The 24,217-nt window shown below is 39.3% G+C and overlaps 1 protein-coding gene across 1 annotated transcript in view; it reads right to left on the reverse strand.

The window, feature by feature from the left end:
* SSBP2 (single-stranded DNA binding protein 2) overlaps positions 1-24,217 on the reverse strand; it is a 156,232-nt gene that overhangs the window by 47,045 nt on the left and 84,970 nt on the right. Inside the window, exon 6 of the mRNA XM_014960492.1 lies at positions 7,346-7,435. Within this exon, the coding sequence (XP_014815978.1) occupies positions 7,346-7,435 (90 nt within the window). The remainder of the gene's footprint in view (positions 1-7,345; positions 7,436-24,217) is intronic.

Consider the following 24,217-nt stretch of genomic DNA (forward strand, 5'->3'; position numbering starts at 1 on the left):
ATATATATATATATATATATAAAGTACAGGCAATGCTGCAAAAGTGGGGAAAACATGGGGATCAGCAGTGAAAGGTGAGGGATGAAGCTGGATGCTACCTTTGTTGGCGAAGTATGGCTGCTTGAAGATGGGGGATAAGAAACAGTAATGTCCTGGAAAACCAGGAAACTGCATGAGCGTTAGGGGAAGACAGCAGCTGAAACAGTTCAAAAGGGGTTTAAAAAGATACAAAAGGTTTTTAAATCGATACAGATGCATGTTATGGTCCTGCAAAGACCAGTGGGAGAGATGCCTGCATCTTCTATCTCTAGTCGTGTAATTTAGCAGCTGGAATGAGGAATCCTCATTCCTTGTGCAAACAACAACCCCTCGGTGGACAATTCATGGAAGCGACACAGCCACTCCAAAATGACTTTAAAGGGACGCTGGAGGATTTCTCCATCCTCATCTTCCTTACTGCTGGATGCTTGTTCAAATGAGCGATGTGGGAGGATGTTCTGCCAGCGTGAAGGGGCTGAGGCAGAGGATCACGTACCCAGCAGACCCCTGGCCAATGCAGTAGTTTCTGGGAGACACATACGCTAATTAAAGTGAGTGTAAGGATGGAGTGAAACCACAAATGGGCTGGTCTAACCCAGCTGTTGTGGAATCGGAGGAGATGGAAAGGTGCCATCCATACTTGTTTCGGAGACTTGGACCAACAGCTTTTTAAAAGGATCAGATACTCTATACTTCCCCTTGGAAAACAGCCCAATTATCGTTCTGCTTGCTAGCTTCCTAGCAAAGATTTAACACCTTTAATCAAATGCAGAATTTATCAAATCTATAATACAAAATCTATTTTTTTAAAATGTATCATACTTGACTATAAATATTGTAAATATAAATTTTAAAAGTACATTATAAAGATATTTACAGCCTTACACAGAAGCTCACAAAGCCATTTTCTTTTTATATATAAATACTTGACCATTTCTGTTTCAAAATTCGAGTATGTGTTGTTATTGATTTTTAATTCACCTACTTAGTTTGCTTATTTTCACTATCTAAATTTTTTTTTTTTCTAGCAAGTAATGCTAGGCAGGAAGAGAGATGGAAAAGTTCTTTCTGCTCATGTGTCTTACTGTAATGATGCTCTCCTAAAGCATTAGGTCAGCTCTACTAAGGCACAACAAGGCTAAAAATACTACTTCAGAATAATATAGATTGAGCTAAAATGAGAATGAACTGCCACTAGATGGCATGACAGCCTTACATTACTTTGGTGGGTTGGGTTTGGTTTGGGGGTTTTTTTTGTCTCCTCTTTATATAAGAGGAATATGTAACGTTTGTATTTCAAACGTGGTGTTGTCACATTTTTCCCATGCCATTCCAAGTATCTCTCATGATCACAAATTGGTGAATGAAGCAATCTAACCACTTGACAATTCCTTTGGAACACGTATGCACTATGGAAATAAGCTTTAGTGGTAACCTCAACTACAACAATTTTTAACAAATTTGCTGAAAAAAAGTAATGTATTTAAAAGAAAGAGCACTTTACTTTTATGTGGAAAGGTATAGACAGCAGTAGAACCTAACTTTTTTAAAAATTACCAAATTGAGGAAGTGAGCTGTCAATTCTCAAACAATCTGCTTCCTCTAAATCTCAGCTGCCACTCAATGAGTTAACTATTCAGCAGTGTCTCCTCAGGTGAGTTAGGTAGAAACCCAATGTTGTTACCTGCCAGAGTGCCTCTAAAAAACAAGATTCCTAATACAGGAAACCTAAAAGACAGGTTCCTAATACAGATACAGACATGGCAAACTTCTGGTCAACCATGTAATAAGAGAGGTGAAGATAGCTGTGGTTTAATTAAATATGCATCTAAATGTTTCTCATCATTGCAGTGCAAAAGCAAGCAACCACAGTCAGATATTCAGCAGTGCCAGTTGACACAAACTTGAAGAAATGTGATGAATTCCACTGGATGAGAACCTAGATCTAGCTAAAGATCTGAGCAACCTGATCTAGTTTAAGATGTCCCTGCTCATTGCAGGGAAGCTGACTAGATAGCCTTTAAAGGTCCCTTCCAACCTAAACCATTAGAGGATTCTAACTGCATTTAGGTGTCTTAAAACTGGAAAAGTAACTAAAAGGCAAATAAAATCCTCTGAAATAAATACTTTTCATTCTGTTTAAAAAATCAAAATACGTCACTGAACTTCAAAAGCTTCAAAACTTCCCTCTGGTCTTTATTGGTTTACTAAAGCTGATACTGTCCACAAAGATCAAATAAACAGTCTGAGAAAATACAAATGTAATGCATCTCAATTTTTTTAGCTGATTTAATGATCAGTGAAGAGATGGATGGTAATGGGCCAGCACTTCCCTACCTGAAGAGCAGCAGTTCCCACCTGAACACACTGGTGTGTGCCATGGGACAGAAGTGTATCCGGGCTTCAAAACTTCCATGACAGTATATCCAAATGTTCATGTCATTATTTCCTGAAGGCATACTCTACCAACACATGCAAGTGTAAAAATATGATGTTTTTTTTCTGATCTCATTGTTCTCAAGAAGAAGGGAATGACGCTAGTACTGAACACTATCTGAGCACATTTGATCACAAGTGGATGAATTTAACTCACCGAAACTGAGTTTATTAAAACCTTGCATAAAGCTCTGGCAGCCCACATTACATGCATCCTCTAAAGTCTAGACCTGAAGGTAATTACACATATATAAACTTATTCAGTCCTCCAGTTGCTCTACGATTTCAGTATCAGATAGGACTCCAAGAAGAGGGACAAAGACTAGGTCATGGATGGCCATACGAAGGAACTACTAACAGAGTAGCTCTGATGGTAGAAGAGGTGCAGATAATATCCTAAATTACTTTATTTTATTAACATGGTAGCTAAGTGCCTTCCTCACATCTTAGCTCATGTACAGGATGTGGTCTAGAAAGGAAAACTGGCAAATTGATGATGAATTTTGAGACAGACAAATGAGCAGTTCAGGAATGTCTACAGCCACCTCATGCAATCTAGGATTGTTTTATGGTGTCTATTGCCCACAAGATAAATAATCTTTTAAAAGGATCTTCCCTTATGACATTCTGCTTTGTAGGTGGAGAAACATGAAAAAAAGAGAATTGAAATGACCAGTCTTGGGTAACCCGGGAAAAACGTGGGAAACTTAGGAATGAATTGCATGCAGCTTTTTGCATCCGGGCTCACACTCTGACTCCCAAACATCAACCTTCTCTGAGGCTACGTATTTAATAAAGCAACTTACCAGAAGCACTGACCCACCAGACATCACCCTCATTGAACTATACCTGACCTGTTATTTCAGCCTGAGACAAAATAAACTCTAAAATTTTCCTGAGTTCTCCTATTAAGAGTTAACAGCCTTGTATGACAGAACTATTCTTTTCACTCCTCCTGTAGTCCCACACATCCAGTTTTGCTGCTAATGAACCAAGAGCAGATGCAGTTACTGTATAACCCCAATTTATTTCCAGAGGATCACCTATTCTACGTACTGATAGCAGATGGGGAAAAAAAAATGTTACTATGAAATTTAAAGTTACAATAAAATACATACATACCAGTAGACTAAATTGAGGCACATCCGAACTCCGCATAAACCTGTTTTCCTGACTTTTCAAATTTCATTTTTGACACTGTAAACAATTCTCACTTTTTAAAAAAATGGCATTTAGTTGACTACAATAGTTGTGCACAACTCTACCACCTCCCTTTCACTGTATCATTGTAAGGCACTGCATTTCGGACCCTCAGCACTGTAGGGATCATCACCCATTACCTGAACTGAAGTATAAAAATACAAGTACTGAGAGATACAAGACATATTCCAACTGCTGGGTTCAGAGCTCCACTTCTGTGGACCGGGCATAAAATGCCATATAGAGACTGCTAATTAACATCAGTGGTAGTGGCCTACATATACATGAAAAACTCATTTGACGAAGAGTTTTACCAGATTCTGTGTGAGAAACCACACTTCTCCCATACGTGCTACACTACTTCTTCCTCTATGTGCTATACTAGTGTACTGGTATTTTCTTTCATAAAAAAAAAATAAAAAATAAAAGAAAATTATTTTCTTTGGTAAGGAATAAAGGCCACAGAAATAATACTAGTGGTCAGCAATGCCAATAAAACCGGAACCCAGGTAATGTTTCTTGGTTCCCAGCACAGTCCCCACCTTCCCCTGACCTGTCTGATAAGAAGCAATTGCAGCAGCAAGAGCATCCATTTTGCTTCTGCCCCCATCAGTGGTCAGTGCCACTCACCAAAATAGAGTCACAGTGCAAAACCAAGAGCCAGCACTGACAAGAGATGAAATGACTCTAAATCATCTAGCAATTCTGAGTTACCCAAGCAGCCCTGGAAGGTAGTGGCTGTCAACAGCTTTCGCTTAGGCCAATCCAAACACTTCACCAAGAAACAAAAGGCATCCATATCATTCCAGGAACGACCTTCTAGATAAATTTTAGGCTGCAAAAAGTGGAAAGGCCGCAAAGTTTTTGTAGTGCAAAGTCTTACTGGACTACATATGGATATAAGCACCATTCTCCCACTGTTTCTACAAACTTCTGACTCTTAAAAACCAAAATTGTTCATTTTCATACCCTGTGAGTGAGTTGCAACACTGAGAGTTGCCAAACTTTCAGTGAAAGAAGAGCGGCAGTTGATAGAAGTTTGTCAGTACTCAGACTGAGATGTGTTCTGTGGTGGTTTTGGTTTACTCTTGTGATCAGTTGGGATCAGAGGAATTGCAGAAGAGAATTCAGAAACTGACTGGTTAAAGGCATACTAGAAAGAAAGCACCTGTGAAGGAAGTATGGAGTTTTGACCATGACTTTCTCTTTCATGCTTCTCTTTTCACCTGCTTTTTGCAGCAGCAGATGATGCTCCTTGGTTTCAAGGTTCACATATTGGGCTACGTCTGCCAATATATTTTCTTGTCCTCAGCTAAATTGACATTGCTAAGATTCAGCTCCTAAAGCATCACAACCAGGTATTAACTGCTTCTTGACAACCCTCACTCCAACACCACAACACATTGTCACCGACTGTTGGTACTTATTTGCTGTACAGACACCTTTTGGTTTCAGCACACCACGATGTAACTGACTGGATCTTGGCTCAGTTCCCCTTGCTGGGATCACTCCCAACCATATCAGTGCACCCGCTACCACACCTGCAGTTGGATTTGCTCAATCACATTTTACTTGTCTATGTGTATTCTTAAGCAAACGACCACAGCGAAAACTATTAGTCTCTTGAAAAATGTTTCTTCTGTTGACAAGGCCGTTCAGCTGAGGAAGGTAGATCTCTGTCAGCTAAAATGGAAGGGACTAATCTTGAGTATTGGGTGTCCCAGAGAAACATGATGGCACAGACCCAGCAGTTTCAAGGAGAGGTGAAGGGTGGTGTTTGGAGGAGTCCAGACCAGCTCTTGGAACCTGCCCTGCAGAAGACTCGTTGGCCGTGATATTGAGTTGATGGTAGCTCTGATTAATGTCACAATTTGTGTTGCACTGAAAATGGATTTTCCTCTGTTTATTTTCAGTCCCAGGCCTTGCAAAAAGAGCAGGCTGCTGGTGGGGCTTCAAGTAAGACTGAAGTCAGATACTGACAGACTAGGAAAGTTTACCCATAATTAGCTTTCTATCATCTTGTCTTTCTTATATCTTTAAAGATTTAGAGTGGCTAGAAGCCTTTTCACACTTCTAAAAACAAAACTCCCACACCCTCCTACTGCAAAACCTTTAAAATAGTTACTCTCTCCTCTATACTTCACATACTTGTCCTATCTGTGCCCCTTCCCCCTCTTAATTGTCCTCAAAGACAGTAAAAGAAAAAAACTTCAAACTTTAATTCCTTTGACATTACAACTGGAGTGGGCGGATAAAATAAGAAAAAGTGAAATATTTATACAATATAAAAAATCAAGATAAAATTGTGTTTAAAAAAGATGTACCTAACCAGCTGTTCAAAATAGTAAAAGCAGAAATAAAATAATTAATCAGTTCTGCCAACTTTTGTGACTGGCAACAGTAAGATATTTTCTGCTTTACTTGCAAATATCTTTTCATTCATGCATTCAAAATCATGCCTCAGTTTTTGAGCTGATGAAGGAAACAACATGCTCATGCCAGGTTTAGGGCTTTTTTATGTAGTTATCAATACTGCAGATAGCAGTATATCCCTCTGTAGGAGAAGGAGGACCATACAAATAACGTTGTCACTTGCAGTGCAAATAAAGACTGCTGATATCCTGCCATTTTCGTACAATCACCATTTGCATAAAGAAAATAAATCAAACATTTCTTCTTTTTTTTCCAGATGAAATACCCTTTTTTTCTCTATGAATCTCAGGGAAATGGGAAAAATACACTGGTCTCTCCCTAGATTTCAGCACTTGAATTTTACAGAAACATCCTATCGTGACGTGCTCCCCGCATCACAATCCTGGAAATCTGGGTTGTTTCTTTCATATCCTGAGATCAAGCAGGTGAAGAAGAAATCTCTGTTCTTCCTAAAGAGCTGTTTCAATGCTAGAGATGCTGCTATTTTTTGCTCCTGCCACAGCCACCGTTTGCCAGTGTGGAGAAACACCACCGAGCTTTGGTGAAGACGAGAAGCAAGCGAGCTCACATGAGCAGTCCAACCTTGCATTACAACTCCTAGGTTGGGCTTGCACTAAAAGCTGCCATTTTTTTCCATCATAGTATTCTGTACTGTTAATGTCCAAAGTGCTAAGTGGGTATTGAGTTTCATTTATGACAAAACTTAATAGAAGCAACATACAGTCTAAATCCTTGGCTTGTTTTTTTTTAGGCATGGCTTGTTTTTTTAGGCATTACTGTTGAGATCTTTAATGTGCAAGGAGATGCTCAGTGGGATATTCTTAATTGCCTAGGTCTAATTTCCACTGAAACGTCAACATCTTAAAAATCTGGCCTGTGGCTTTACCACAGAGCTTAACACAGCCAACAGCGTTCTTACTTCAAAGTTTCAATGCAATGTATGTATATTATCATAAGAAATTCTTTTAAAACTATATTCAGACATTTTCATCCTCCACTCATAAACTGGCACCATTTCTTACGCTTGAAATTTTGAAACGAGTTGTGCTGTATCACTTCATAAATGTCAGTCAGAGAGATCCCTTCCTTTCCACCTATTTGTTAAAAAATAAACTGTCAAGTATTGCACCACATAGTGAGACACAGTTTAGAACAGGACCTTTTCTACAAACTTGTAAACAGTATAACGGAGGATTTTCAATCCTAAAATTCCTGTAATTATAATTTTTCTGAATACCTGAAAAAACCCCGGTGGTACAGGACCTACTGGCATGCCATCTCCTGGGGGAATGTTTCCTAGCACTGGACTGGGAGCTGCTGCAGCACTCTGAAAAGAACAAAGGGAGAATAAACCTTTGTCATTGCATGGTAGGCATTAAACCCCCAAAAAAACCCAAACAAAAAAAAAACCCCAAAACCTGACCAAAATGCAGAAAGTAATTCTCTGGATATCTCACAAGGTCATTGTTTCATCTGAAGATAAATTAGAATTGTAGAGTGTTTAGTCTTCATTTATAAAAGTATAATGACTTGTTAAAATAACAAATGTATGTTGAGGTGAAGGATGCTAGAGATTGCATGGATACACCAATATGCGTCAATTAAATAAATCTTTGTCTAGATTTTTAAAAATATTGCATCTGAGTGTGTCTATATATATACAAAAGTGAATGTAACTTGCACATGTTTTCTTGCATTATGTGTATAAACATCCTTACACATGCACAAGGATATACATATAGCATAAGGAAAGTAATTTATGCATTTTATCAGCAATTTCCAAGCACTTTAAAGATAATTTCAGCAGACTGTAATATCCTTTCAGAACTACATCAAGCTTCAAAACAGGGTTCTGTTACAAACAGTACAAGAAGGAATGTTCATGATTCTGCTGGTAATGCTTATGATTTTACCACCCCAAAAATAACCACCATGACAAATTAGAAGAATTCAGGTTACTTTTTTGGAAGAGAAAAGAAAAAAGGGATTTCTAAGAAGTGAATCAGAGGATGAAATTAGTTACCTTTGCAAATCCTTCAGTTGGAATAAGCAAGTAAAGAATATTGCTCCTGGCAATTTACAAGCAGGAGATCATCACAAAAAGGGAAGCCAAACTGTTATTGTTGTCATGTATTGGAACCTCAATTACTTTTAATTTCTAGCAGTCTTCCTTCCTGCAATATGTTTCTGTAGGGCATAAGGCTGAATCACCTATAAAGGCTCACAATCTTCTGTGAAAGTACTCATGCACACACAATGCATTGAGAGCCACTTGCAGCTTACTAATGACCTGCAGTATCTGCCCTGCAGAATATGAATGGCTTATGTTTATTAACTTATCACTCCATTGTATGCTCACACTTGATATCCAAAAGGTGCAGATCTGGAAATTGTATTTCCAGGTGTTTGGCACACTGTCTAGGAAATTAAAGAATAATGCTGGAAAGATTTGAAAACTGGCACAAAGAAGGGCTGACCTTTTTAAACCAAGCAGAAAGGAAATATTCAGTTAATTACCACCAATTTTTCAATGGCTTAAGCTGTGCTTTAGAATCAAATTTCTGAACAACTAGCAGTAGCATATTTAGCATCTAAGCTTCATGTTCCTTCCAAACAGAAGTATAGAACATATCATTAAAATACAAAGACTGCAAAAGTGCTGGCTTCAGAACCGAGTGCAAGACTTTGATCCAACAGAACAACGTGCAATAAAGGGTCTTATTTATACAAGCCTCTGGTCTGCAGGATCAGTGTTAAAATACTATATAACTGCAATTGACAGAAAAAGCCAGTCAGGTGAGTAGGACATAGCACACACTTTTGAATTGTGACACCTTCTTGGGAGAGGCTACCACAAACCAACCAAACCAGCCCATAAAGCTGCAGCAAATAAAGATGGTTCCCTGGTAGCCATGGCCATTCTTTGAGCACTGCCTAAAGTCCTTGATATTAGAGTGTGATGCTGCTGAGATGCCTGCAGAATCACGGGATGCTCTGGAAGCTCTCAGATACTTCCCTCAGGTCTGTACCAGTCTTTTGGCCTCCCAGACAGTGGGGGGGAAAAAGCAAGTGGTGTGAATGCACAGAAATCACTCCTGAAGAACTAAATCATTTTGTTACCCTTCCTTTATTTTGCACGGCTTCTGTGAATGTCCACTATTTGCTTTCAGATTATCTACATTTCCAAAGGAAAACAGAACGGAAAGCTTCCAGCTTTCATTTTTTTAGTAAAATGACCTGCCTAAGCTGAACGTTGGTTAAAAATGTCAAGTAAAATTATGACTAGGTGCGGGCATGTTTTGAGTGAAGTATGTTAGATCTTACTTCCATATGTACAGGTTTTCTAGATGAAGAATGACAACAGCAGTATCACTGATGGAGAAAATCAATGATGTTAAAAGCCTGAGCATCTTAAAATGTCCAAAATAGCCTGCACTGCAGTCTTTGACTAAGAAGGAGTAGCCCATTAAAGAGGCACTAATAATGATGAACCTTATTACAATACCATCCCTCCTTGCATACTAATTCCTGATTGTCCCTATGCTATCTTAGCTGTGTCCCCCTTCACCAGCCATGTAATATACATTGTAATACATCCAGTGGAGCAAATGCAACAGAATAAAGCATTTGAACAGACTATAATAAATCACTGGGCAAACACATCTCAACAACATGAAGCCAAAATCCTGCTAAGTTGAAAGATCTCAGAAAAAGAGCTAAGCAGCACCTCCTCTTGGATGCAGTTTTCAGAAGCCTCCCATCCCAGGCTCCCTCACTCCTACTCACATCATTTAAACTAAGCTACACCAGGGATTAACGTGTTTCAGGGTGCCTCAATGCACTCAATGGGTCTTAGATGTCCTTCTTAACTGCTGTCCCTGCCACAGCCCCTAGGTTACGAAAGGATGCTCCTAAGAGGAGGAGGGAATGGAATGACTTCTCAGGACGCAGTGCTCCTACAGGGATACAGGGATCTGCCCCTGCTGAGTTCATGCTGTTTCCCACACTTTGGAAACCACTTTAAAAAAGAAAAATGGTAAAATATACTTAACCATTTAAAAAAAAAAAAGGAGAGAGATTATTCCAAAATGGGGAGAAAAGGATTAAAATTATATCTGTTAGAATATATCTAAATATATATGAACATTTAAGAACTTCTCCCAGGTAGATCAATAAACAAACCTGCAACTGCTGCATTGAAATACTCTTATTTATTTTATCCTGATGAATTATTCAGTTATTTTTTCACAGTCCCACAGCAAACCATGACTTCTTTTTGCATGCATTACAAGTTGTTCATCATTTATACTTCCATTAGTTTGACATTTTAAATATTTGCAATTTCCTTTCCCTGCTTTTCATAAAAAGATGAAATAGGAAAATTTAAATGGTCTAATATTTTTGTATGGTATCTTACCTCTTTAAAAACGGAACTGTATTTGCTTTTGCAGCTAAAATACTGAATTCGTGGTATCTCTTTACAACTATTAATTAAAACAGAGTACTTGAATGAAATTTACTGTGGTCACTCTTTGCTCTACCCAGACTACTCTCGACAGTGTAAAAATAGATGATTATTTTTTAAAAAATTAAACTAGTTACAGTTTAGGCTGTTTTTTACAATAAAGAAATCACAAATTAAATAAAAAATAACAATAAAATAGGTTAGTTATTCCATTAGTAGAGCATCTGAAATCCAGATGAGAAGTCTGCAACACAGAAGTCATTTTTTAAAGAGTATCACCAGAAGTGGTTCATGATACAAGGTGACAGAAGAATTCCATTTGCAATCACTGAATTTTACAAAGAAAGGACTTGACTTCACCAATAAAAATCTTCATCTGGCTCATTCGCTTATCTGATCATTTAATTTCAGGTATTTTGCTTAGAGTAAGTCATCCTTATTTTTATCCAAAGAAAGAAGTTTACCATGTTACTAACTTTTTCCATGAAAAGGTGCTTCCTAATTTTTTAGAATTCTGCTTGATAATGAATGATGGCATCCACTTGACAATGGATGACACAAGTTGGACCTCACATACAAGACAGATCTATGGCCATTCTTGGCCTCTCAATTCCTTCACAATCCAAGCCTCCTCCATAAACCTTCTCTACATCAGCCTTATATCTGCTGAGTTGGCCAGGCAGTCCTACTTCCCGCTGAATTAACGGAGGTGGTGGGTACCCGCTTCTTCAGCTGCAGCATGCATCAAGCCAATCCCTCCTGCTACTGACTTTTTTGGAGGCCGTGTTCTTGTGTTCTGTCTTCTGTTTGGGGGTTGGACTAGATGATCTCCAGAGGTCCCTTCCAACCCCATATGATTCTATGATTCTTTGGCAAACCATGACCACATTACTCATGTGTTGTATCATGAAGACCACACAAGGAAAAGTCCTTGCTGAACTCCAGACAGAGACAAAGTGGTGCCTCTAGAAGACGCTGAAACTACTGCCAACAGTGCCCATGATGCTGGCAAGTTTAAACCCCTAGCTTAGGATTCAATGATGCTAAGACTGGCATCAAAGAGGAAGAAGGAGCAACAGTTTCTTGAGAGAACAGCAATGGCGTAAGGATGAAGGAGCAACAACAATAAGACGGAGTTTGGAACTCGATGATCTTTGAGGTCCCTTCCAACCCTAACCTTTCTACGAGTAAGGCTTGGAAGAAGGTGTGGAGCTAGACCTTGTAAGGCATAGATGCTTCCTGCATTTGTTGTCAAGTGTGCTAGCTTGAGTCACTCTCTTGAAAATAAACTATTTCTATAGGGAGAGTATGAAACACTTAAAAAGTCGATTTTCCCTTTTAAAGATATTTCATCTCTCAACTGTGCTGTCCCACCTTCCACACCACCTCCCGTCATGTAGCACACAGGCATGAGGGGTGCCTGCGAAAGCTGTACTGTCACCCCAAGTTGTCACTCTTCCTTGTACAGCTTGAAGCAACAGCCTGTTGATGCTTCCATGGGTAATCTCCAGCCCAACAGAGCCTCTGAAAGATGGCCCTTATTCCCTAATATTAGGGTAAAACGGGGTGCTCTCTGGAGGGACACTGCAGTGCCTACCTAGAAGGTTCACACATTTTCAATGCAGGGTGAGTGTGATTCACTGTGAACATAGCAGTAAAGGCAGCCCAGGATGAACACATGAGGCAGCATCAGTATGATTAATTAAAAACTTTCATTCTTGTAACATTTTGCAGCACAAATAGGCCTGAGAGCATTCCGGAAGAACAAACTTCCAACCTGCCTTCTGGAGTCCTACAAGCTGGACAGTCTGAGCAGAAATATCCTCTTGCATAACTGGCCGCAAATTATTGCAATTGCACGTTGTATGCACCATTTTCCTGTGTTTGAGGTCAAGAAAAAACAAACCAACCAGAAATACCCCAGAAACTTTGTGTATGTGCCAGATCTCAGAAGCACAAAGCCATGGCAGCACTTGCTGAAAGTACTCTATGGTGTAGGAACTCACCGAAAGCTTTGCTTTTGATCATTCCAAAACTTCATCCCTGATTTTGAGTGATAATCAGAAAAACCTGCTAACATGTTCTGAACGGTGGTAGGCAATGCCGGACTTACTTTGGCATTCTTTCCTCTTTCTGCTTCAGGGAGAAGTTAGGTCATAAGAATTTTGGCAAGATCTTCAGAAATATTACCATTAAAGCAGTTTCTCTGAAATAGATCTCACGTTTTTCATCAGGAGTGGTATTTTCATAGGAAATCTTCTACAGAGCAATTCCAAGAATTAGCTGTGTTATATGTGCAGTATCATTTTACATTTCAACTAAGACTTAACTTGACTAAAAGGTAGTCACTCCTCAAGTTCAAGTACTGAAATATAGATACAACTGGCACTTGTGGTGTTAAGGATCATTTTGATCCTTTAATAAATAAATTGGTTATTATTTCATTTTAAAATCACTGACCTCTCTAACCTAAAAGAATTTAGATGTCTTTTGGAAATTATGGTGCAAGTATTAATATAATATTTTCATATATTCATATATGCAACCAAAATACATAGTAACCAAGCAAAAATATTCTGTCATGGAGGATATCAATACAATAAGTTGAATCAAAACAGAAGCAGAAATGTTCAGCATCTCAGCTTAGTTTTGTGCATGTTCATACAACGTTAATGCACAGGTATTTTACAGGAACTGCACAGTGAATGTGTAAGGACGGATGTAAAGGACAACACAAGGAAACCACAACTGCCGTTGGTACCGAGGTTGAAGCCCTGATGACAGGAGCATACTGCTGGCAGGAAAAGCAGAAAATGTTTAAATTTCGGTAGATATCTCTTTGAAACCCATGCTGAAAACCCACACTGATGCTAAGCATAAATAAGACTCTGCTAGTCAGTTGATAGCTCTGAGATGAATGTACAACTAAGTTCATATGAAAGTCAAAGGTCTTTCCAAATTAGTATTGCTTAATTCATCACATCCAGCGATGCCAATTAAGAGAACTGTAAATAAAAACAGGAACAGATGACATTGGGGCCATCGTGTTTAGCTGTGACCAGTCCCCGATGCACCAAAAGTGCAACACTAAGAGAAAAATCATCCAAAAGCCAACTGTCACTTTCTCATACCCTCATTTTTCCAACATTTTTGTTAAGCATAGCATACTGGTTGCTTTCCCATAAAGGCATGGGTATGTGTAATGCACCAAAGTGTAACTGCTTATTACCAACTTACTAGTTATGACTTAAAGAACACCTTCTAATTCATAGTATTTCATGACTTCTCCAGCTTACCACAAACAAACAAGAAGCTAACCGAACAGACAAAGACAAGCAAAGTTGTGTATTATGTTTTATCACATTTTACTGAGTATTTTTGACACAGGTCTGTTGTCTCCTTTAGGAGAAGACTTTAAAAATTGTTGTTTCTCTCTTTTTTTCTGAGGATGAAGGATAAATATTTGGTACTACTTTTGCAAGTTCATGAATCTAGGAAATTGTGCAAGCTAGGAAATTTAAATTTAATTAGCTTTTACTTTTGGAAAGACAAATGATGGATGACTACTATTTCCAATCACAATTACCATGTGCTTAATTTCTGGTCATTGATAGCTTCAAAGTGCCAGATATACTGTAGCCAATATTGTAACAAGATCAGCAAATTTCCATTTGTAAACACTTTGGCTTGTAACTTATAGAATCACAGAATCATAGAATTGTCTAGGTTGGAAAGGACCTTTAAGATCATCTGGTCCAACCATCAACCTAACTCTGATTTAAAAAAAAAAAAAACAACAAAAAAACCCACCAACAAAAAACCCCCTACTAACCAACCAACCAACCAACCAAACAAACAAAAAACCCCAAAAAACCAAGTATTTCAACTATCAAGTATTTCTAAGCCATTAGGTAGTGAATATAATAGTGCTTCATTATTTTTTACCTACCAACCTACCACAAATCAGAGAAAGAAATATTAAGAGGAACTACACTGATTAACCACTAGAAACCTTCTCATTTTCTGAAGATAAAACCTACTCGCCACTCTGAACAAAGAAATAAAATAAATTTAAATAAGCTGTTACTCCTTTTACAGGCCCTTTGAATGCTCAGCTGTACACAAAAGAACCGTAATGCCAAGACTGAGCAGCTGTGGTTTACTTAAAATGAATTTAAGATCTTGCCCCAAAAGGTAAATTCATCACACTGATAGAAGCAAGCCATTTCAAAGTTCTGGATCACAAGACCGAATGAATTCTTGGCACAGTTCCAGTGATATATATTTGTCTGAAATGTTTAATTTCTGTTCTGTAGTAGGAAGGCATTCAGGTGACAGTTGTAGTCCAAGTAATTGTGGAAGGTCATAAAGTTATTTCTTGTAACTTCTCAGTTTTCCTCAAATTGCAGGTCCTTATACTCTGATCTGGAGTCTGGCTTTGTACTTCCATTCACTCCATGTTATATATGAGTGATTAAGAATATATAATGCCATGTAATAATAACTCTACTAATAGTCAATTTGTGTATCTGTTATCAGAAGAAAAAAAAATCATAACTGATCTTTTTCTGGGGAAAAAATTGGTTTCCCCAGTTTACATCAGCAGAATTGTTCACTTCACAAAGAGTGGACTCGTTGATGAGGACTCCATCCATTCTGCTCCCCCCGTGAAATAATCCTGCCCCCAAAACAACCTCACTGTAAGCAAAGCTTCCCCATATCTGTAGTGGGATTACAGTTTGTTTTACTGTATCCCAGGGCCCAATCTTGGGGTTTCATTTGACTTAGCAGAGATAGTAGAATTCCATTACATAATTGAAAATGAGGTATTAAGTTGGAAGTATACTGTTAAGGGTGACAGAAATTATTTTTAAGTAAAGCCTTGCTATCAATGAATAAAAGGATTTAAAGCTCTTGTTAAAAGACAGCATATCAGTCCCGTCTCTTAGCTGCTTTTTCTTGAATTATTTAGAATACAATTTCCAGGCAAAGATTTCTCTAAATTATGGTTATAAAGAAAAGTTATTTTTAAATGAGTTTTCATTATTCACTGGAAGTTACTAAAATCACCACTACACACGGGTATCAACAGAACGTTTGCTTTCAAAACAAAACAAAACAAAAAAGGTGTAAAAATAATTTGTGTTTTAAATATGGAAATAAATTATCAAATTTCTGTCTATTCTTTTTTAAAACTTAACAGAACTACACTTAAAAGCTGAATACTTGGTTTTTCCTGTTTTTTTATGAAGATAGAAAAGACAGGAGCAACATTTCAAATAATGTTTTCAGACAATTTTCTAGGAATGTAAGGGCATTCATTTCATCTTAATTCCAAGCCCCGTGTTATACATAACTATATACATACTAAGTAATGCGTACCTGCTTAGAAAATCCAAACACTGAGGTCCAGCCAACTGAGCTGTGTTACGTTTTTGATAAAATGCAACAGCATTATCGGACTCATCAGTAATAACCGGGCTGCTGACAAGTTAAAGGCACTTGAGGACACAAACCACTGTTGTTGCAGCTCGGAGCCCAGTTGCTGTGATATTTCAATGAAATGACTTCTCTCCAGAAGTGACACTTACACCCCTCCTCCAGATTCCCTGGAGACCAAGACTGCTTTGGTCTGCTAGCTTAACAACCACAAAATACTCAATGTGTTATTTTTGATTCCAAGATGCACCTCCAGATCACATCTTTGTTGAGTAACTGACATGGAGGACCACGGGTTTAACCCACTGCCTCCCTCCTCAGGAGGAGTCTGAATGAAGATGTGTGAAGATTCCCCTCCTAAAAAGGTGTTAGCAGGAAACTGACCAGAGGAAAGTGTTTAACTTGCATGGTTGTGACACCTTATGTTATATCCGACTCAATTTTTAAATGCGTCTTGTCAGATCAAAGCATTGCTTTTACAGTAAAAATTGCTGAAATGTAAAACTGCATCTAACGTCAGTATTTTCTCAACAGCTGCTGGGGTCGTGACAAAAAGACTGTAAAAAAAGAGAAATAACGCGGCAGGTTTTCAATATACACAGTCAAATATGGCTAGCTCTTGAAATCGTTATCCCAAATAATTTTAAATGGTGACCGATTATATGGTATCCTCTCCAATCAGGTCAAAAATTGGTACCTAAAGCTAATTTTTAGAAATACAGTGCTTTGTCTACCTATGAGTTTGAGCAATACTCAGACAACCACTGTTTTTAGGCCACGACACACTGCACCAAGTGGGCTGATGACTGCTGGTCTTTCCCTCCTGCTCCAAACACGCTCCCCGTGTTGTGCTGTTGATGCTCTGCAGGAAAGTCACAGTTGGTACAATTGTGCTATTTAGGCAAGTATGACAAGTCTATCTTACACCCTAACTTCCTCCAGCAGGTAAGCTGGGTGGCAGAGTATCTTCTAGTAATTTAATTAAATTGTTAACCCCATTTTGCTTTCCGAAGATTTTCAGATTGCCATAGTCCTGTATTCCATTCTCACGTCACTGCACTCCATGGAACAGTCAACGCTCTCCCATTTGAAGAATACAGTGATTAATAACAACAAGATTAAAGTTTCTCTGCATCTCTCTGTCTTTTCCAAGTTATGAAACACAAATGAACAAAAACACTGTGAGCTGAAAGACCGAATTTTGATTAAGAAATGCAAAGTAAACCGGTTTGGGGTTATCCTTAGGTCACCTGGGAGTGATTCAGCAATCTTGGCAATATGCTTTCAGAAAAAAAAACAAAAGAAAACTCAGTAAACCCCTCTCTATCCAAAATGGGGTTTTGTCTCTACATGTAACTGGCCGGAAAAGAGAGCATATGCACAAAACTCTAAATTTTATTTCAGAAGGAGTTAAACCGCAGAATTTACTTCATGATGAAACTGCTCCACTGCTCAAGAAGTAGTGTATTTGGGTGTTCTTGTCTTGATCTTCATGCCATGAAATTTCTCTTTAATAACCATTACTAAAATACTAACTATAGATATATCTCTGTCTTTTTCAAGGCTGTGCTGAAAATGTTATTACTCTGTCCTAAAACATATGTGGCTTCACAATATTGTAATACTGACAGCATATTTTCATAGACAAAACATACTGAAGCAGCCAGTTCTGAATCCGGCTGAACATTAGCTCCAGTGTTGATCAAGTTAGTGGTACATAACACAATACATACTTTTCTTTACTAGAATTTTGTGAATTTAAAATCAGTTGTATTTCTTGTGTATACAGGTGCTGGAAAATAAATGCTTAGTTCCATAACAAGTACATGTTCATTTTATGACACTGAGAGACTGCAATTAAAAAACCACCACAGAGTATTATTACTCTTTTGAAGAGATTTCTCCTTTTTTCCTAAGAGTGAAGCTGTTCCCTGAACATCCTGAAGTTAATTCATAAGCAGAAATGTCATCACAACCCCAACATTTTCAGGAAAATAACAAGCATCTGAAAATCAAAGATACATGCTGGAATATCTTGATTTCCATATAACCCCAAACAAAGCCTTTAGTAATACTTCCCTACCACGCAAGACTAACCAGCCCAGTGAGGCTCATCTCCTCAGGCTTCCTCTATATCACTACAAAGAGAAAACCACTCGGAGACATCCTCTGGAGGAGTGTATCTGTTCCCATCATCTAAGAGGGTGTGCGGGGAGACTGACCTTACCGAGGCTGAGGTTCACTCTCCTTTGTGAAAACTCACTACATATTCACGCGTTTTTAGTTTAACTGAAGTGTTGCAATGTTCGGGGGGTGCATAGCATTTATAACAAAATATGGTCCACTAGATAGGACTTTTCAGACATGCCTGTAACTTGGGTTTTCAAGATGAGATAGAATGTTTAATTTTTAATGCTCAAGTCTGTGAAAAACATTGCCAACTCGAAAAAAAAAAATCATAAAGTTAAAACTCATGGACAGCTAGCCTGTAAAGTATCTCATTTTTCTCACGTTGTCTGAATATCTATATTTGGATAAATGTAACTTGTTGAGCACAGAGTTAACACCTCTAAGTGCTAAAACAGAATTAAGTACTGTGCTTATGGAGACCTAACATTTTCACGCTGGTGACTATTTGCTATAAAGTAGTTATCTTGGGTAGTCTATCAGAGACAGCAGGTCAACCTGCTACTCCATGGGGTACCGGAATTCAAGAAAGAGGCATCCATCCATACTCAAGGGACAGCAGAGGCAGGCAGAGGGCTCCGTCCTCTGAGGACCTGCCCATGGAAGGCTTTTTAGATATTCTCCTACATGCTAAAGTATGTGAAATACTCTGCCTCTATCTCAGACACTTTCTATCTGGAATGGCAAACTGATGCACATGTCTGAGACTTTTATTTAAATTTAGGATATGGGTAAAAAAAAGACAAACAGACAACAAACAACAAAACCCAAACCCAAACTCATAAATGACATTTGAAACACAGCAGTTCCTCTGCCGCCCCACCAAAGAAGCCAGACAGCAGAGCATCGTCCCTGAAGTTAATCACAAGTGGGTTGGTGAAGATTAAAAAACCTAAACCTTCCCCTTTCTCTGGAATTATGCACAGCATCTCATGCGAGGAAACAAAATCTGTGAGCACACACCCCACGGCTTGCCGAGGAACTGAGCTGGGAACAAACAGCCTCGCTGGGGACTGGCCTGGCTTCAGCCACGAGTGCACTGGCTGGGTCCCCCACTCACTCCACAAAGCAGGTAACACCCCAGTGGTTGTCTCTGGATGCTTCTCCTCAGGGAACCAATTATTTTACACCCCGTGGTATGAAAAGCCATAGCAGAGATAATGAGATCTTGCGTCTTTTAGGGTTAACTAGCTCTTACAGCTCTGAAATACACTTTTAAAGCCTTAATGTTCTGCTTATTTTGTTATTATTAATGTTTTTAAGTAGTGCCCCCACAGACTCTGGCATGGCCCTTCCTTCCCTGCTCCCCCCAAGCCCTGGAGGTGGGGAGTGGAGGCAAAACACCCCCTTTCCTGGAGGGATGCTGATTCACCCACACTCTCCACTTATGGAACCAGCTATCCTACCGGGCTGGTCCCATCCTTCTGTGGACCACCAGGTCACCCCCACGGAGAACACCTAGAGGGATAGCATATTTTTAAATACATAGGATATGTAAGGGAACAATAGACAAAATCCAGCTGATTCAAGACCAGTTGCCAAAATATCTCCTTCACCATGTAATTCTTCGTTGAACCGCATGAAAAAAAAAATTAGCTATTACCAGGAATATGGTACGAAAAAATCCCTTCACAAACTGGCAGAACTATAAAGCAGCTGGAAACAGGCACCTGTCATTAAAAATAGTACTATCCAACCTTGCCCATAATAAACATTTATACATGCATAGATTGCACACAAATACAGATTGGCTTTAAATGTGAATTATGGCTACCCGTATCTTTGCAGAAGATACACATGCTATGGGGAAGGAACCTTTACAAAGCAAAGCAAGTGTGAAAAACATTATTTGTATAAATAAGTCAGGTCACATAACACCAATACAAAACAAAAGCAAGTGCATTTTCCCAAGTTCCCTAACAAAGAGTGCAAAACTAACTGTCACGGTCACCTTCACCTCAGCACAGTGTCCAAGCTGACCTAAAAGACTAGAGATAAATGTTAGTACTTACTGGTTCCCATAATCCTTATTTCACTACACATAAAGATTGGCTTCCTCCTCTCAGCTAGCACAGGCAGGCTTGCAGGAGGGAAAGTACAAGCAGACAGATCCAGTTTAGTTCATGTCACTGGAATTATCCGAAGTGGAGGAGAGCAGCTAAGACACCCGTGTGCCACCTTAACACCTCCCAGCCTGTAACCACAGCAGTCTAAGAACTATGTGAGGTACAGGCTGGTTACAAGAGAAAAAAAAAAATTTAAAAAATAAAATAAAAAATTGAAGCCTTCTCCCCATCCTAAAGAATGACAGTCAGAGGCATTTCCCCTCTCCATCCTGACTCCAGCACATCCTTCTACGACACTATTTCTCCCTGATAGTGAAAAACCAACGATTTCTAAGCCAGGCTGGTTAATTACAGAGAGCTGGCTGGTCCCAAGTGCTGCGCTACTGGGGGATAATATAAGCATCAAATTGCTGAAGAAAACCAGCACTCTAGGGGTGCCCCCTACTATCAGGTAAATACCCTGTATTGTGCTGGGGAAGCTGGCAGTGGTGATACAGACTTTTGATGGGAAATTATACAGCTCTCGCCGTCTGCTGATAAGATTCACATCAGTAAGTGGTGGAGAGCTGACATTCTTCTTCCTTCAATCTTAAACGGGGGAAGTTTTGACAAAATAAGACCCACTTGTAACAGACAGCGGCTGAGCTGCCAGATACGGGGTTTACGTCCACTCGCTGTTTTGTTAACAGAACAAAGAAAATGCAGCATTTTATTGGGATTTCCTCTGAGCGACAGCCACGGCACAGAACTTTAAAGATCATCTAGCCCATCATTTCTTCTCTTTTGCTTCCCCTTCTAAGTCTTCGAATGCCTAGAAACAACTCTGGGCTTTTCGCTCTCCGGGGACTTCAGCCCATCTCGCAAAAACAACCAGGTTTCTGCAGGCAGAGGGTCCCACGGGAGGGATACCTGTGTTTAGTACAAAAGCTGACAAAACTGAGTCAATGTAAGCTAACCATGGGTAATTAAGTAGTGCTTCATCTAACTGCCTAATCTACCCCCGTAGCCTCAACAGAGCAACCAGTATTGAAAGGAAAAGGAAGCAGATTTCTGGAATGGTTATGCTGGTTCTTTTGCAAACTATTTAAGCAAAGTTTAAACCTGCTAACCTGCGTGCTTGATGTCCTTCATGCCCCCACATTCATGTGAAATGTTTAATTTTCCTTGTGAGCATGGCTCCCCAGCGATGCAGTGCACCACTGTGCCTTTGCTTCATCGACGTGCTTTGGGAGCTCAGACTGCGAACACTTGTGCTCACAGTGACTTTCCAGGGTATGTATGTTCTCTGCAAAGGAGTCTGTATCCTCATCAACATTTTGCTAATCAGAAATATAGAATAAAGGCTCCTCTCCATACTTTCCAACCACACAATTTGCTACCTCCTAAAAATGGATAACAAGACCAACACCTGCATTCTCAAAACTGCCCATATTGTACAGAAAACACTTCATACATTTTTTAAGCAACAAATACTGTTTTGTTACAAGGTTTTTTTCTTATTCCTGTTGTCCTATAAGCCCCTTCATACCAGCACTGAGGTATGAATAGGGAAAACATCACAAATATTAATAGACATCAAACACTGTCAGAACAGACGAGCTGGACAAAGAAAACAATATGGGATTTTTTTTGACAACTTGGTAAGAAGCAGGTTCAAGAGATACTAGATAATAAAGGTTTGAGTCCCAGGAATATGCAATTTCCACTCAGGTGTATTTCATCTGCTGCCTAATTAAAATGTTATCACTCCAGTCTTGAAATCCAAGAGACACGTACTGAGTTTGCATGGCAGAAGAATAACCAAAAGTTTATTTTTTTTTCCACTTGATGGCTCCAGCTTAGTGTTATTGCTATACAGACCTGTGTTTGTGGAATACTGTATAGTGATTTTGCTAGGTATACGATACATAGCCAGATTCACATCTAGCACAACTATTTCAGGCCAGTGAACCTCTAGCTACAGCTAGACTGAATGAAACGACCTCTAATTTCCAGAGTGAAAAGCAGTCCAGAACATAATAGCAATTGTGTGAAGAGATGACAAAATTCTGGGCTTAAATATATACAATATGAAGCTTGGACAAAATGCTTAACTTCTCAGGCTAAGGTAACATTGTCACAATTTTTATCAGCCACAGCAATGAACTTATACAGCCTTCCAATTATTTTTTAAAACCCTCCTTGATGCACAGAGCAGCATGCAGTTTTAGCATGACAATGATATATGCACAATTGATAAGGCACCGTAGCTCCCACTTTATTACTTGACTCAGTGTAACCGTTGCTAAATCCTTCTCACCTTCAGCAACCCTCAAGTCTACTGGTGCCTATTCCTGTGATAATTGTCTCTAGAGCACTCTAGAATGGGTGAGTTATTTCTGGGAGAAAAAGGGATTTAAAATATATAAAAAAAACACAAAACAGTGCTTTTGTGACAATATAGTGCCAAGACAAAGTTGCAAGAGGCAAGGGTAGGCTGTTCCAGATTTTCAAATTTTAGTTGTGCCATACAGAGGAAGATGTGCGTGCCTGCAGGAAGACCTGGGGCTTATTAAAAACCCCAGATTTGGGGGTATTTCTTCTTCATCCACCGCAGAGCTGCTCCCTGGCTGGTTGGCCCCCACAGGGATGCTCCCACCGGCAGCTGGAGCCAGGGAGGAGGTCTGCTCTGGGTGGCCTTGGGAGGTCCAAGGAGGAGAGTGGGAGATGTCACGGCAGCCCAGGACTGACAGTGAGGAAGGTAAAGGCAAAACAGTCCTTTTAGTGCAGTTCTCAGACACCTCCGGCCACTTAATTAAAGATGAAGAAAACTGCAGCGCAGGGCAGAAAGTTCAAAATTTTACCCTGCAAAAGCTGCTTGTTTGTCTCAAAGTCGTCTTGTAACCAACATTTCACTTCAGAGACTAAAATGTTTTTTGCACAGGCAGCCCTCCCCCCCTGCACTTTTAGGCTGTTGCTTTTGGCCGAGGCCGCTGTTACAACAGGAAATAAAAATTATATTACTCAGGAAGGAAGCTAATGAGTTTCCCCTCCCCCCAACACCATTAGACACTTCCTGAATAAAGGAGAAGCACATTAATATAAAGAACGGCGGTGCGTAAGTAACCAGGGGCTGAGCCTGCTGCACGATTAAAGCTACACGCAGTTTCTGGATGGAGGAGGAGTATCGGGCCAGCTTCCCTAATGCACTGCCACCATCACACCCCCCTGCAATCTCTCTGCCAGAGCCCGTTGCCCATTCTGCTCTTAAATGACTCAAAAGCAGCGATGCTTTCATCACTTCCTCTGGGAGAATACGCCGGGCGATAAAACAGCTCCTTGTAAGGAGTGTTTTTCCATGCGCTTACTTACAAGTTACCCTATTCACTCCTTTTATTGTTTGGAGTTTAGAGCTGCTTGCTAAAACCCCAAATCTGGGCTTCTTTCGTTTGGCTGGTTTTGGAGATTTTGGATGTTCTTGAGGCTGAGGGATTTCCCAATCTGGGAAATATCCAAAGCCTGAAAAATAAACAAAATACCAAACGCCAAATTCATGGAGGCTCAGTGGCTGACCCTGCTGTGCTATTAAGCATTATTCAGCTTCAAAAAATGCAGTAACTTTTTCAGTGAACAGAATATATTTTTGCATCAATCTATGTTAAAGAAAATATATTAAGACTTAAGTCAAAATAATCAAGTTTTCTATGTAGTTAATCTGTACAATGTATTTTGGACTGCAGTTACTTTAATTCACTCTTGGCATGTTCTGTTTTGTTGTGGTTTTTCTTCATCAAGTTACTGTAAGTAATTTAAAAGGTGATTCTGCAAAAATGTAAGCAAGCACCATCTGAAGGGAATTAAATAGAAAAGAGTGAAGTTTTGCACCTGTTTAAAATCTTCACAGGATCAAACCTTCCCTGTAGGGGAGTACTCTTCCTTTAATGGTTTGATCACAAACACACCAACAATCATC

The sequence above is a fragment of the Calidris pugnax genome, unplaced genomic scaffold (genome assembly GCF_001431845.1).
Source record: "Calidris pugnax isolate Ruff unplaced genomic scaffold, ASM143184v1 scaffold326, whole genome shotgun sequence".
In the NCBI taxonomy this organism is placed as follows: Eukaryota; Metazoa; Chordata; class Aves; order Charadriiformes; family Scolopacidae; genus Calidris; species Calidris pugnax.